Here is a 15,521-nt window from a genome sequence, read left to right on the forward strand (position 1 = left end):
TCCTGTCCATGTGTTTGTCAAGATGCCTTTTGAACGCCGTTAATGTATCTGCTTCCACAACCGCCCCTGGCAACGCGTTCCAGGCACTCACCACCCTCTAAATAAAAAAACCTGCCTCGCACATCTCCTCTAAACTTTGCCCCAAGGACCTTAAACCTGTGCCCCCTGGTGACTGACCCCTCCACCCTGGGAATGAGGGCCTGCCCATCCACTCTATCCATGCCCCTCATAATCTTGTAGACCTCTCTCAGGTCACCCCTCAACCTCTGTCTTTCTATTGAAATCAGTCCGAGTCTATTCAGCCTCTCCGCATAGCTGACACCCTCCAGACCGGGCAACATCCTGGTAAACCTCCTCTGCACGCTCTCCAAAGCCTCCACATCCTTCTGGTAATGTGGCGACCAGAATTGTGCTCAATATTCCAAGCGTGGCCTTACCAAGGTTCTATATAACTACAGCTTGACTTGCCAGTTTTTATACTCGATGTCCCATCCAATGAAGGCAAGCATTCCGTATGCTTTCTTGACTACCTTATCCACTTGTGTTGCCACCTTCGTAATTTCCCTTTCCCCAGTTTAACACCTTAACGCGAGGGTTACCCTCATCCCTGTCCAAAAGTGCCCTAAAACTTACAGAATTGTGGTCACTAATCCCAAAATGTTCCCCGACTGGAACCTCAACCACCTGCCCAGGCTCATTCCCCAATACCAGGTCCAGTCCTGTCCCTTCCCTAGTTGGACTATCTACATAGTGCATCAGGAAGGCTTCCTGCCCCACCCAAGCCCCCAGCACTAAGTGAATCCCAGTCAATATTGGGGGAATTAAAATCCCCTACCATGACAACCCTGTTATGGTGCACCTGTGCAAAACCTCTCTACCTATCTGCTCCTCTATCCCTAGCTAGCCTGTAGGGGGGACTGTAATAAACCCCCAACATTGTGATTGCCCCCTTCCTGTTCCTGAGCTCTACCCAGATTGCCTCATTGCGTGAACCCTCCGAGGTGCTCCCCCCGCAGTACGGCTATAATATTCTCCTTAACCAGTAATGCTACTCCCCCACCCCTTTTATATCCCCCTCTATCTCTCCTGAAGCATCTATACCCTCCAATGTTCCGCTGCCAATCCTGCCCTTCCTTTAACCACGTTGCTGTGATAGCCATATGTCATGTGATATCTTAGTGGGAGGTGACAAAAGATTGCCACATGATGTAATTGAGGGGCGGAGCCAGGTCTGGCTGTAGTTTGCAGTTTGCCACAGGATTGGGCAGCACGTTAGCACAGTGGTTAGCGCTACTGCTTCACAGCGCTAGGGTCCCAGGTTCGATTCCTGGCTTGGGTCACTGTCTGTGTGGAGTCTGCACGTTCTCCCCGTGTTTGCGTGGGTTTCCTCCAGGTGCTCCGGTTTCCTCCCACAAGTCCCGAAAGACGTGATGTTAGGTGAATTGGACATTCTGAATTCTCCCTTAGTGTACCCGAACAGGCGCCGGAATGTGGCGACTAGGGGCTTTTCACAGTAACTTCATTGCAGTGTTAATGTAAGCCCACTTGTGACACTTAGAATAATAAAAATAATGTTATTATTATTAGTAAAGATTATTATTATCAAACCAACACCATTACATTATAAAGATACTATTGTACCGTAACAACACCATTACTTTGTAATAGAACCATTACATTTACATTTTTTCAGAATTTCAATTGTTTTTACCTGAAATCCCAAACCAGTCTCAGCTGTCAAATGAAATATTGTAATCATGGCTTGTTCCCGATTTGACGCAGGGAGTAGTGGAAACGCAGTGGGAGGAACTGACCACTCTCCATTTTCCCACAAATACAATCAGAAGAGGTTGTCCTTCTTCATCCAGGAAATGGAAACAATTGAAAACCAGGATCTTCGACAGTTTCTCAGTCCCGTCACAGCTCAATATGATGCCCGGACTCTGAATCTCAGAATAAATATCCAACAGCGTCAATCCAGCTTGGGATAAGGTGTTAAATATCCCAGTGGAATAAATATTTTGCTCGGTCTTCAGTGCCTTTATTGTAGTACTATTACTCAAGGTACTCACAGAAGAGTGATCAAAGAAATGTTGAAATCGAGAGGTGTAAGGTGGTCTCAGGTCAGGACTTCAGTGAAGCCTTTGACAAGGTCTCTCATGGTAGACTGGTAAAAAAAGGTGAAGTCACACGGGATCAGAGGAGAGCTGGCAAGTTGGATACAGCACTGGCTTGGGCACAGAAGACAGAGGGTAGCAGTGGAAGGGTGCTTTTCTGAATGGAAAGCTGTGACTTGCAGCATTCCACAGGGTTCAGTTCTGGGACCTTTGTTGTTCGTGGTGTATATAAATGATTTGGAAGAAAATGTAGCTGGTCTGATTAGTAAGTTCGCAGGCGACACAAGCTGGCGGAGTTGCAGATAGTGAAGAGGATTGTCAGAGGATACAGCAAGATATAAACTGGTTGGAGTCTTGTGCGGCGAAATGGCAGATGGAGTTTAATCCGGACAAGTGCGACGTAACGCACTTTGGAAGGTCCAATGCAAGTAGGAATTACACAATAAATGGTAGAACTCTTGCGAATACTGACAGGCAGAGAGATGTGGGCGTGCATGTCCACCGATCACTGAAAGTGGCACCACACGTGGATAAGGTGGTCACGAAGGCATACGGCATGCTGGCCTTCATCGGTCGGGTCACTGAATCTAAAAATTGGCAAGTCATGTTGCAGCTGTACAGGACCTTAGTTAGGCCTCATTTGGAATATTGTGTACAGTTCTGGTCGCCACACTACCAGAAGGATGTGGAGGCTTTAGAGAGGGTGCAGAAGAGAATTACCAGAATGTTGCCTGGTATGGAGGGCATTAGCTACGAGGAGAGGTTAGATAAACTCGATCTGTTCTCACTGGAACGACGGAGGTTGAAAGGTGACCTGATCGGAGTCTACAATATTATGAGGAGCATAGACAGAGTGGATAGTCAGATGCTCTTTCCTAGGGTAGGAGAGTCAAGGACCAGGGGACATAGGTTTAAAGTGCATGGGGAAAAGTTCAGATCATATGTGCGAGGCACGTTTTTTTACACAGAGGGTGGTAAATGTATGGAAAACGCTGCCTGGGGAGGGGGTGGGAGCAGGTACGAAATCGGCATTTAAGGGGCATCAACACAAATATATGAATAGGGTGGGAATAGGGTGGGAATAGGGTGGGAATGGAAGGATACGGACTCCGTAAGTGCAGACGGTTTTAGTTTAGGCAGGTACCCTGGTCGGGGCAGGCTCGGAGGGCTGAAGGGCCTGTTCCTGTGCTGTATTGTTCTTTATTCTTTGAGAGCAAAGCTTTTGTTAACATAGAAGATTTAAGATAGATTTAAGGTACATCTTAAAGACTGATGAGGAGGCGGAGAGATTTCAGGATAGAAATCCTGAGCCTCAGTGGCTGGAGGAGGTTACAGAGAGAGGGGGAGACACAGAGTGATATGAAAACATAGAACATACAGTGCAGAAGGAGGCCATTCGGCCCATAGAGTCTGCACCGACCCACTTAAGCCCTCACTTCCACCCTAACCCCATAACCCAACAACCCCTCCCAACCTTTTTTGGTCACTAAGAGCAATTTATCACGGCCAATCCACCTAACCTGCCCGTCTTTGGACTGTGGGAGGAAACCGGAGCACCCGGAGGAAACCCACGCAGACACGGGGAGAACGTGCAGATTCCACACAGACAGTGACCCAGCGGGGAATCGAACCTGGGACCCTGGCGCTGTGAAGCCACAGTGCTAGCCACTGTGCTGCCGTGGTGCCCACTGGAAAACAAGGTTGAAAACAGGGAATAAACAGCTGGAGGGATAGGGCGCGCTGGGGGTAAAGACAATCTCAATGTAGCTTTCCTTTCCGTGCTAGGTGGAGATCGATCGGTTCCAGGACACATACCGATTTCTGCAGGATTACTACAAAGTGATGGAAAGGATCATCCCACCGGAAAAGAGCAGTGAATTTTCCCGCATCCCATTGGTTAACACAACTAATGTGCAGATACCCACCTCGGTGGCAGAGAACGGTCGGGAAACTGGGAGGTAAGATTTGGACAGGGCCTGCGTCGAGGTGCAGATTGAGGGTTTTCAATCCAGTAAACCTAGAATAGCAATGGAATAGGTGGATTCCTGGTGTCGCTGGTCAGGCCTGCATTTATTCTCCATCCCTAGTTGCCCTTCAGAAGGTGGGGGTGAGCTGCCTTCCTGAACCGCAGCAGTCCCGGCGGTGTAGGTACTCCCACTGTGCTGTTAGCGAGGGAGTTCCAGGATTTTGCCCCAGCGACAGTGAAGGGACGGCCGATATATTTCCCAGTCAGGGTGGTGAGTGACTTGGAGGGGAACCTCCAGGTGGTGGGGTTCCCAGATATCTGCTGCTCTTGTCCTTCTAGATGGGAGTGGTTGTGGGTTTGGAAGGTGCTGTCTGAGGAACCTTGGTGAGTTACTGCAGTGCATCTTGTAGCTGGTACACACGGCTGCCACTGTGCGTCGGTGGTGGCGGGTTTGAATTTTTAAGGTAGTGGATGGGCCCTCAATCAAACAGGCTGTTTTGCCCTGGACTGTGTCGGGTTTCTAGAGGAGCTGCACTCATCCAGGCAAGTGGAGAGTATTCCATAACACTCCTGACTTGTGCCTTGTAGATGGTGGACAGGCTTTGGGTCGTCAGGAGGTGAGTTACTCGCAGTAGGATTCCTAACCTTTGACCTGCCCTGGTAGCCACAGTATTAATGTGGCTGGGTCCAGGTCAGGATGGTGCTGAACATTCTGCAGTCATCTGTGAACATGCAACGTCTGACTCTGGGGGAGGTGGTGCAGTGGGAATGTTGCTGGAGTCATAATCCTGAGGGACCGGGATTCTCCGTCGGCCAATGGCAACATTGGGAAACACGATTGGGCGGAAAACCGTTTCCGACGGCGAAATCGCGATTCTCCGTCACCTCGACAACAGCGCCAATGCGTTCCGGAACGCAAGTACAGTAAACACCGTTTGCATATCATTAGCAGGCCTGACCCGGTATTCTCTGGGGCCTCCGCGATGCTCCGCCTCCGATGGGCCGAGTTCCCGGCGGCGCAGGTCACTTGTGCTTTTAAACATCGTGAAACCGGCGCCGTGCCTGCTGCGGAGAGAGGGGGGGAACCCGGCGCCGTGCCTGCTGCGGGGAGAGGGGGGGGGAACCCGGCGCTGTGCCTGCTGCGGGGAGAGGGGGGGGAACCCGGCGCCGCGCCTGCTGCGGGGAGAGGGGGGGAACCCGGCGCCGTGCCTGCTGCGGGGAGAGGGGGGGGAACCCGGCGCCGCGCCTGCTGCGGGGAGAGGGGGGGGAACCCGGCGCCGTGCCTGCTGCGGGGAGGGGGGGGGAACCCGGCGCCGTGCCTGCTGCGGGGAGAGGGGGGGGAACCCGGCGCCGTGCCTGCTGCGGGGAGAGGGGGGGGGAACCCGGCGCTGTGCCTGCTGCGGGGAGAGGGGGGGGAACCCGGCGCCGTGCCTGCTGCGGGGAGGGGGGGGGAACCCGGCGCCGTGCCTGCTGCGGGGAGAGGGGGGAACCCGGCGCCGTGCCTGCTGCGGAGAGAGGGGGGGGAACCCGGCGCCGTGCCTGCTGCGGAGAGAGGGGGGGAACCCGGCGCCGTGCCTGCTGCGGGGAGAGGGGGGGTGAACCCGGCGCCGTGCCTGCTGCGGGGAGAGGGGGGGAACCCGACGCCGTGCCTGCTGCGGGGAGAGGGGGTGGAACCCGGCGCCGTGCCTGCTGCGGGGAGAGGGAGGGGAACCCGGCGCCGTGCCTGCTGCGGGGAGAGGGGGGGGAACCTGGCGCCGTGCCTGCTGCGGAGAGAGGGGGGGAACCCGACGCCGGGCCTGCTGCGGGGAGAGGGGGTGGAACCCGGCGCCGTGCCTGCTGCGGGGAGAGGGGGGGGGAACCCGGCGCCGTGCCTGCTGTGGGGAGAGGGGGGGGAAACCGGCGCCGTGCCTGCTGCGGGGAGGGGGGGGGGAACCCGGCGCCGTGCCTGCTGCGGGGAGAGGGGGGGGGGAAACCCGGCGCCGTGCCTGCTGCGGGGAGAGGGGGGGAACCCGGTGCCGTGCCTGCTGCGGGGAGAGGGGGGGAACCCGGTGCCGTGCCTGCTGCGGGGAGGGGGGGGAACCCGGCGCCGTGCCTGCTGCGGGGAGAGGGGGGGGGGAACCCGGCGCCGTGCCTGCTGCGGGGAGGGGGGGGAGGAACCCAGCGCCGTGCCTGCTGCGGGGAGAGGGGGGGGGGAACCCGGCGCCGTGCCTGCTGCGGGGAGAGGGGGGGGAACCCGGCGCCGTGCCTGCTGCGGGGAGGGGAGGGAACCCGGCGCCGTGCCTGCTGCGGGGAGAGGGGGGGAACCCGGCGCCGTGCCTGCTGCGGGGAGAGGGGGGGGGAACCCGGCGCCGTGCCTGCTGCGGGGAGAGGGGGGGGAACCCGGCGCCGTGCCTGCTGCGGGGAGAGGGGGGGAACCCGGCGCCGTGCCTGCTGCGGGGAGAGGGGGGGAACCCGGCGCCGTGCCTGCTGCGGGGAGAGGGGGGGAACCCGGCGCCGTGCCAGCTGCGGGGAGGGGGGGGGGGAACCCGGCGCCGTGCCAGCTGCGGGGAGAGGGGGGGGGAACCGGCGCCGTGCCTGCTGCGGGGAGGGGGGGGAACCCGGCGCCGTGCCTGCTGCGGGGAGAGGGGGGGAACCCGGCGCCGTGCCAGCTGCGGGGAGAGAGGGGGGAACCCGGCGCCGTGCCTGCTGCGGAGAGAGGGGGGGGGAACCCTGCGCCGTGCCTGCTGCGGGGAGAGGGGGGGGAACCCGGCGCCGTGCCTGCTGCGGGGAGAGGGGGGGAACCCGGCGCCGTGCCTGCTGCGGGGAGAGGGGGGGAACCCGGCGCCGTGCCTGCTGCGGGGAGGGGGGGGGAACCCGGCGCCGTGCCTGCTGCGGGGAGGGGGGGGGGAACCTGGCGCCGTGCCTGCTGCGGGGAGGGGGGGAACCCGGCACCGTGCCTGCTGCGGGGAGGGGGGGGGAACCTGGCGCCGTGCCTGCTGCGGGGAGAGGGGGGGAACCCGGCGCCGTGCCTGCTGCGGGGAGGGGGGGGGAACCCGGCGCCGTGCCTGCTGCGGGGAGGGGGGGGGAACCTGGCGCCGTGCCTGCTGCGGGGAGAGGGGGGGAACCCGGCGCCGTGCCTGCTGCGGGGAGAGGGGGGAACCCGGCGCCGTGCCTGCTGCGGAGAGAGGGGGGGAACCCGGCGCCGTGCCTGCTGCGGGGAGCGGGGGGGGGAACCCGGCGCCGTGCCTGCTGCGGGGAGAGGGGGGGGGGAACCCGGCGCCGTGCCTGCTGCGGGGAGGGGGGAACCCGGCGCCGTGCCTGCTGCGGGGAGAGCGGGGGGGAACCCGGCGCCGTGCCTGCTGCGGGGAGGGGGGAACCCGGCGCCGTGCCTGCTGCGGGGAGAGGGGGGGGAACCCGGTGCCGTGCCTGCTGCGGAGAGAGGGGGGGGGGGAACCCGGCGCCGTGCCTGCTGCGGGTAGAGGGGGGGAACCCGGCGCCGTGCCTGCTGCGGGGAGAGGGGGAGAACCCGGCGCCGTGCCTGCTGCGGGGAGGGGGGGGGGAACCCGGCGCCGTGCCTGCTGCGGGGAGGGGGGGGGAACCCGGCGCCGTGCCTGTTGCGGGGAGGGGGGGGGGAACCCGGCGCCGTGCCTGCTGCGGGGAGGGGGGGGGAACCCGCCGCCGTGCCTGCTGCGGGGAGAGGGGGGGGGGAACCCGGCGCCGTGCCTGCTGCGGGGAGAGGGGGGGGGATCCCGGCGCCGTGCCTGCTGCGGGGAGGGGGGGGGAACCCGGTGCCGTGCCTGCTGCGGGGAGGGGGGGGGGAACCCGCCGCCGTGCCTGCTGCGGAGAGAGGCGGGGGGGACCCGGCGCCGTGCCTGCTGCGGAGAGAGGGGGGGGGGGAACCCGCCGCCGTGCCTGCTGCGGAGAGAGGGGGGGGGGGACCCGGCGCAGTGCCTGCTGCGGAGAGAGGGGGGGGAACCCGGCGCCGTGCCTGCTGCGGAGAGAGGGGGGGGGGAACCCGGCGCCGTGCCTGCTGCGGGTAGAGGGGGGGAACCCGGCGCCGTGCCTGCTGCGGGGAGAGGGGGGGGAGAACCCGGCGCCGTGCCTGCTGCGGGGAGGGGGGGGGGGAACCCGGCGCCGTGCCTGCTGCGGGGAGGGGGGGGAACCCGGCGCCGTGCCTGTTGCGGGGAGGGGGGGGGGGAACCCGGCGCCGTGCCTGCTGCGGGGAGAGGGGGGGGGGGATCCCGGCGCCGTGCCTGCTGCGGAGAGAGGGGGGGAACCCGGCGCCGTGCCTGCTGCGGGGAGAGGGGGGGGGAACCCGGCGCTGTGCCTGCTGCGGGGAGAGGGGGGAACCCGGCGCCGTGCCTGCTGCGGGGAGAGAAGGGGGACGGACAGTGTCCAACATCACTATAGCTTGCTGACAGTCGTGTCGGGAGGTGGGGGGGGGGGGCTTCTGCCAGCGCCGGGTGGGGGTGGCGGGGGGGGGGTGGCCAGGGGGTTGGGTGGACGGACACGAAACAAAATTGCCACAGCCGGCAACGCAGCTGCGCACGCCTCTAACAGCCCACCGTGAACTTAGGGCCACGGGTCATATAGGTGTCCCCCCGGGGCACCCCCCCTGGGTGCCCTGTGGCCCCAACTGACCCATCAGCTGTATGGGCGGCTCCAGCACGACCAGTGCCAGCTTGTTGGCTGGGATGAGTGTGTGTGGGGAGTGTAATGTGTGTGTGTGTCTGGGATGAGTGTGTGTGGGGTGTGTAATGTGTGTGTGCGGCTGGAATGAGTGTGTGTGGGGAGTGTAATGTGTGTGTGCGGCTGGGATGAGTGTGTGTGGGGAGTGTAATGTGTGTGTGTGGCTGGAATGAGTGTGTGTGGGGAGTGTAATGTGTGTGTGCGGCTGGGATGAGTGAGTGTGGGGAGTGTAATGTGTGTGTGCGGCTGGGATGAGTGTGTGTGGGGAGTGTAATGTGTGTGTGCGGCTGGGATGAGTGTGTGTGGGGAGCGTAAAGTGTGTGTGTGGCTGGAATGAGTGTGTGTGGGGAGTGTAATGTGTGTGTGCGGCTGGGATGAGTGAGTGTGGGGAGTGTAATGTGTGTGTGCGGCTGGGATAAGTGTGTGTGGGGAGTGTAATGTGTGTGTGTGGCTGGAATGAGTGTGTGTGGGGAGTGTAATGTGTGTGTGTGGCTGGGGTGAGTGTGTGTGGGGAGTGTAATGTGTGTGTGTGTCTGGGATGAGTGTGTGTGGGGAGTGTAATGTGTGTGTGCGGCTGGGATGAGTGTGTGTGGGGAGTGTAATGTGTGTGTGCAGCTGGGATGAGTGTGTGTGGGGCTGGGATGAGTGTGTGTGGGGAGTGTAATGTGTGTGTGTGGCTGGGATGAGTGTGTGTGGGGAGTGTAATGTGTGTGTGCGGCTGGGATGAGTGTGTGTGGGGAGTGCAATGTGTGTGTGTGGCTGGAATGAGTGTGTGTGGGGAGTGTAATGTGTGTGTGCGGCTGGGATGAGTGAGTGTGGGGAGTGTAATGTGTGTGTGCGGCTGGGATGAGTGTGTGTGGGGAGTGTAATGTGTGTGTGCGGCTGGGATGAGTGTGTGTGGGGAGTGTAATGTGTGTGTGTGGCTGGAATGAGTGTGTGTGGGGAGTGTAATGTGTGTGTGTGGCTGGAATGAGTGTGTGTGGGGAGTGTAATGTGTGTGTGCGGCTGGGATGAGTGAGTGTGGGGAGTGTAATGTGTGTGTGCGGCTGGGATGAGTGTGTGTGGGGAGTGTAATGTGTGTGTGCGGCTGGGATGAGTGAGTGTGGGGAGTGTAATGTGTGTGTGCGGCTGGGATGAGTGTGTGTGGGGAGTGTAATGTGTGTGTGCGGCTGGGATGAGTGTGTGTGGGGAGTGTAATGTGTGTGTGTGGCTGGAATGAGTGTGTGTGGGGAGTGTAATGTGTGTGTGCGGCTGGGATGAGTGAGTGTGGGGAGTGTAATGTGTGTGTGCGGCTGGGATAAGTGTGTGTGGGGAGTGTAATGTGTGTGTGTGGCTGGAATGAGTGTGTGTGGGGAGTGTAATGTGTGTGTGTGGCTGGGGTGAGTGTGTGTGGGGAGTGTAATGTGTGTGTGTGGCTGGAATGAGTGTGTGTGGGGAGTGTAATGTGTGTGTGCGGCTGGGATGAGTGAGTGTGGGGAGTGTAATGTGTGTGTGCGGCTGGGATAAGTGTGTGTGGGGAGTGTAATGTGTGTGTGTGTCTGGGATGAGTGTGTGTGGGGAGTGTAATGTGTGTGTGCGGCTGGGATGAGTGAGTGTGGGGAGTGTAATGTGTGTGTGCGGCTGGGATAAGTGTGTGTGGGGAGTGTAATGTGTGTGTGTGGCTGGAATGAGTGTGTGTGGGGAGTGTAATGTGTGTGTGTGGCTGGGGTGAGTGTGTGTGGGGAGTGTAATGTGTGTGTGTGGCTGGAATGAGTGTGTGTGGGGAGTGTAATGTGTGTGTGCGGCTGGGATGAGTGAGTGTGGGGAGTGTAATGTGTGTGTGCGGCTGGGATAAGTGTGTGTGGGGAGTGTAATGTGTGTGTGTGTCTGGGATGAGTGTGTGTGGGGAGTGTAATGTGTGTGTGCGGCTGGGATGAGTGTGTGTGGGGAGTGTAATGTGTGTGTGCAGCTGGGATGAGTGTGTGTGGGGAGTGTAATGTGTGTGTGCGGCTGGGATGAGTGTGTGTGGGGAGTGTAATGTGTGTGTGCGGCTGGGATGAGTGTGTGTGGGGAGTGTAATGTGTGTGTGTGGCTGGGATGAGTGTGTGTGGGGAGTGTAATGTGTGTGTGCGGCTGGGATGAGTGTGTGTGGGGAGTGTAATGTGTGTGTGTGGCTGGAATGAGTGTGTGTGGGGTGTGTAATGTGTGTGTGTGGCTGGAATGAGTGTGTGTGGGGAGTGTAATGTGTGTGTGCGGCTGGGATGAGTGAGTGTGGGGAGTGTAATGTGTGTGTGCGGCTGGGATAAGTGTGTGTGGGGAGTGTAATGTGTGTGTGTGGCTGGAATGAGTGTGTGTGGGGAGTGTAATGTGTGTGTGCGGCTGGGATGAGTGAGTGTGGGGAGTGTAATGTGTGTGTGTGGCTGGGGTGAGTGTGTGTGGGGAGTGTAATGTGTGTGTGTGGCTGGAATGAGTGTGTGTGGGGAGTGTAATGTGTGTGTGCGGATGGGATGAGTGAGTGTGGGGAGTGTAATGTGTGTGTGCGGCTGGGATAAGTGTGTGTGGGGAGTGTAATGTGTGTGTGTGTCTGGGATGAGTGTGTGTGGGGAGTGTAATGTGTGTGTGCGGCTGGGATGAGTGTGTGTGGGGAGTGTAATGTGTGTGTGCAGCTGGGATGAGTGTGTGTGGGGAGTGTAATGTGTGTGTGCGGCTGGGATGAGTGTGTGTGGGGAGTGTAATGTGTGTGTGCGGCTGGGATGAGTGTGTGTGGGGAGTGTAATGTGTGTGTGTGGCTGGGATGAGTGTGTGTGGGGAGTGTAATGTGTGTGTGCGGCTGGGATGAGTGTGTGTGGGGAGTGTAATGTGTGTGTGCGGCTGGGATGAGTGTGTGTGGGGAGTGTAATGTGTGTGTGCGGCTGGGTTGAGTGTGTGTGGGGAGTGTAATGTGTATGTGCGGCTGGGATGAGTGTGTGTGGGGAGTGTAATGTGTGTGTGCGGCTGGGATGAGTGTGTGTGGGGAGTGTAATGTGTGTGTGCGGCTGGGGTGAGTGTGTGTGGGGAGTGTAATGTGTGTGCGCGGCTGGGATGAGTGTGTGTGGGGAGTGTAATGTGTATGTGCGGCTGGGATGATTGTGTGTGGGGAGTGTAATGTGTGTGTGCGGCTGGGATGAGTGTGTGTGGGGAGTGTAATGTGTGTGTGCGGCTGGGGTGAGTGTGTTTGGGGAGTGTAATGTGTGTGTGCGGCTGGGATGAGTGTGTGTGGGGAGTGTAATGTGTGTGCGCGGCTGGGATGAGTGTGTGTGGAGAGTGTAATGTGTGTGTGTGGCTGGGATGAGTGTGTGTGGGGTGTGTAATGTGTGTGTGCGGCTGGGATGAGTGTGTGTGGGGAGTGTAATGTGTGTGTGCGGCTGGGATGAGTGCGTGTGGGGAGTGTAATGTGTGTGTGCGGCTGGGATGAGTGTGTGTGGGGAGTGTAATGTGTGTGTGCAGCTGGGATGAGTGTGTGTGGGGAGTGTAATGTGTGTGTGCGGCTGGGATGAGTGTGTGTGGGGAGTGTAGTGTGTGTGCGGCTGGGATGAGTGTGTGTGGGGAGTGTAATGTGTGTGTGTGGCTGGGGTGAGTGTGTGTGGGGAGTGTAATGTGTGTGTGCGGCTGGGATGAGTGTGTGTGGGGAGTGTAATGTGTGTGTGCGGCTGGGATGAGTGTGTGTGGGGAGTGTAATGTGTGTGTGCGGCTGGGGTGAGTGTGTGTGGGGAGTGTAATGTGTGTGTGCGGCTGGGATGAGTGTGTGTGGGGAGTGTAATGTGTTTGTGCGGCTGGGATGAGTGTGTGTGGGGTGTGTAATGTGTGTGTGCGGCTGGGATGAGTGTGTGTGGGGAGTGTAATGTGTATGTGCGGCTGGGATGAGTGTGTGTGGGGAGTGTAATGTGTGTGTGCAGCTGGGATGAGTGTGTGTGGGGAGTGTAATGTGTGTGTGCGGCTGGGATGAGTGTGTGTGGGGAGTGTAATGTGTGTGTGCGGCTGGGATGAGTGTGTGTGGGGAGTGTAATGTGTGTGCGCGGCTGGGATAAGTGTGTGTGGAGAGTGTAATGTGTGTGTGCGGCTGGGATGAGTGTGTGTGGGGTGTGTAATGTGTGTGCGGCTGGGATGAGTGTGTGTGGGGAGTGTAATGTGTATGTGCGGCTGGGATGAGTGTGTGTGGGGAGTGTAATGTGTGTGTGCAGCTGGGATGAGTGTGTGTGGGGAGTGTAATTTGTGTGTGCGGCTGGGATGAGTGTGTGTGGGGAGTGTAATGTGTGTGTGCGGCTGGGATGAGTGCGTGTGGGGAGTGTAATGTGTGTGTGCGGCTGGGATGAGTGTGTGTGAGGAGTGTAATGTGTGTGTGCGGCTGGGATGAGTGTGTGTGGGGAGTGTAATGTGTGTGTGCGGCTGGGATGAGTGTGTGTGGGGAGTGTAATGTGTGTGTGTGGCTGGGATCAGTATGTGTGGCTGGGATCAGTGTGTGCGGGGAGTGTAATGTGTCTGTGCGGCTGGAGTGAGTGTGTGTGGGGAGTGTAATGTGTGTGTGCGGCTGGGATCAGTATGTGTGGCTGGGATGAGTGTGTGTGGGGAGTGCAATGTGTGTGTGTGGCTGGAATGAGTGTGTGTTGGGTGTGTAATGTGTGTGTGTGGCTGGGATGCGTGTGTGTGGGGAGTGTAATGTGTCTGTGCGGCTGGAATGAGTGTGTGTGGGGAGTGTAATGTGTGTGTGCGGCTGGGATGAGTGTGTGTGGGGAGTGTAATGTGTCTGTGCGGCTGGGATGAGTGTGTGTGGGGAGTGTAATGTGTCTGTGCGGCTGGAATGAGTGTGTGTGGGGAGTGTAATGTGTGTGCGGCTGGGATCAGTATGTGTGGCTGGGATGAGTGTGTGTGGGGAGTGCAATGTGTGTGTGTGGCTGGGATGAGTGTGTGTGGGGAGTGTAATGTGTGTGTGTGGCTGGGGTGAGTGTGTGTGGGGAGTGTAATGTGTGTGTGTGTCTGGGATGAGTGTATGTGGGGAGTGTAATGTGTGTGTGCGGCTGGGATGAGTGTGTGTGGGGAGTGTAATGTGTGTGTGCAGCTGGGATGAGTGTGTGTGGGGCTGGGATGAGTGTGTGTGGGGAGTGTAATGTGTGTGTGTGGCTGGGATGAGTGTGTGTGGGGAGTGTAATGTGTGTGTGCGGCTGGGATGAGTGTGTGTGGGGAGTGCAATGTGTGTGTGTGGCTGGAATGAGTGTGTGTGGGGAGTGTAATGTGTGTGTGCGGCTGGGATGAGTGAGTGTGGGGAGTGTAATGTGTGTGTGCGGCTGGGATGAGTGTGTGTGGGGAGTGTAATGTGTGTGTGCGGCTGGGATGAGTGTGTGTGGGGAGTGTAATGTGTGTGTGTGGCTGGAATGAGTGTGTGTGGGGAGTGTAATGTGTGTGTGTGGCTGGAATGAGTGTGTGTGGGGAGTGTAATGTGTGTGTGCGGCTGGGATGAGTGAGTGTGGGGAGTGTAATGTGTGTGTGCGGCTGGGATGAGTGTGTGTGGGGAGTGTAATGTGTGTGTGTGGCTGGAATGAGTGTGTGTGGGGAGTGTAATGTGTGTGTGTGGCTGGGGTGAGTGTGTGTGGGGAGTGTAATGTGTGTGTGTGGCTGGAATGAGTGTGTGTGGGGAGTGTAATGTGTGTGTGCGGCTGGGATGAGTGAGTGTGGGGAGTGTAATGTGTGTGTGCGGCTGGGATAAGTGTGTGTGGGGAGTGTAATGTGTGTGTGTGTCTGGGATGAGTGTGTGTGGGGAGTGTAATGTGTGTGTGCGGCTGGGATGAGTGTGTGTGGGGAGTGTAATGTGTGTGTGCAGCTGGGATGAGTGTGTGTGGGGAGTGTAATGTGTGTGTGCGGCTGGGATGAGTGTGTGTGGGGAGTGTAATGTGTGTGTGCGGCTGGGATGAGTGTGTGTGGGGAGTGTAATGTGTGTGTGTGGCTGGGATGAGTGTGTGTGGGGAGTGTAATGTGTGTGTGCGGCTGGGATGAGTGTGTGTGGGGAGTGTAATGTGTGTGTGTGGCTGGAATGAGTGTGTGTGGGGTGTGTAATGTGTGTGTGTGGCTGGAATGAGTGTGTGTGGGGAGTGTAATGTGTGTGTGCGGCTGGGATGAGTGAGTGTGGGGAGTGTAATGTGTGTGTGCGGCTGGGATAAGTGTGTGTGGGGAGTGTAATGTGTGTGTGTGGCTGGAATGAGTGTGTGTGGGGAGTGTAATGTGTGTGTGCGGCTGGGATGAGTGAGTGTGGGGAGTGTAATGTGTGTGTGTGGCTGGGGTGAGTGTGTGTGGGGAGTGTAATGTGTGTGTGTGGCTGGAATGAGTGTGTGTGGGGAGTGTAATGTGTGTGTGCGGCTGGGTTGAGTGTGTGTGGGGAGTGTAATGTGTATGTGCGGCTGGGATGAGTGTGTGTAGGGAGTGTAATGTGTGTGTGCGGCTGGGATGAGTGTGTGTGGGGAGTGTAATGTGTGTGTGCGGCTGGGGTGAGTGTGTGTGGGGAGTGTAATGTGTGTGCGCGGCTGGGATGAGTGTGTGTGGGGAGTGTAATGTGTATGTGCGGCTGGGATGATTGTGTGTGGGGAGTGTAATGTGTGTGTGCGGCTGGGATGAGTGTGTGTGGGGAGTGTAATGTGTGTGTGCGGCTGGGGTGAGTGTGTTTGGGGAGTGTAATGTGTGTGTGCGGCTGGGATGAGTGTGTGTGGGGAGTGTAATGTGTGTGCGCGGCTGGGATGAGTGTGTGTGGAGAGTGTAATGTGTGT

General features: G+C 58.7%; 1 protein-coding gene across 3 annotated transcripts in view; it reads left to right on the top strand.

Moving 5' to 3' along the window:
* Nucleotides 1-15,521, top strand: part of spef2 (sperm flagellar 2) — a 941,194-nt gene that overhangs the window by 643,642 nt on the left and 282,031 nt on the right. For all 3 annotated transcript variants that reach the window (XM_072515585.1, XM_072515587.1, XM_072515586.1), the window contains exon 25: nucleotides 3,903-4,075. In XM_072515585.1, the coding sequence (XP_072371686.1) occupies nucleotides 3,903-4,075 (173 nt within the window). The remainder of the gene's footprint in view (nucleotides 1-3,902; nucleotides 4,076-15,521) is intronic.

Source organism: Scyliorhinus torazame, chromosome 9 (assembly GCF_047496885.1).
Source record: "Scyliorhinus torazame isolate Kashiwa2021f chromosome 9, sScyTor2.1, whole genome shotgun sequence".
NCBI lineage: Eukaryota > Metazoa > Chordata > Chondrichthyes > Carcharhiniformes > Scyliorhinidae > Scyliorhinus > Scyliorhinus torazame.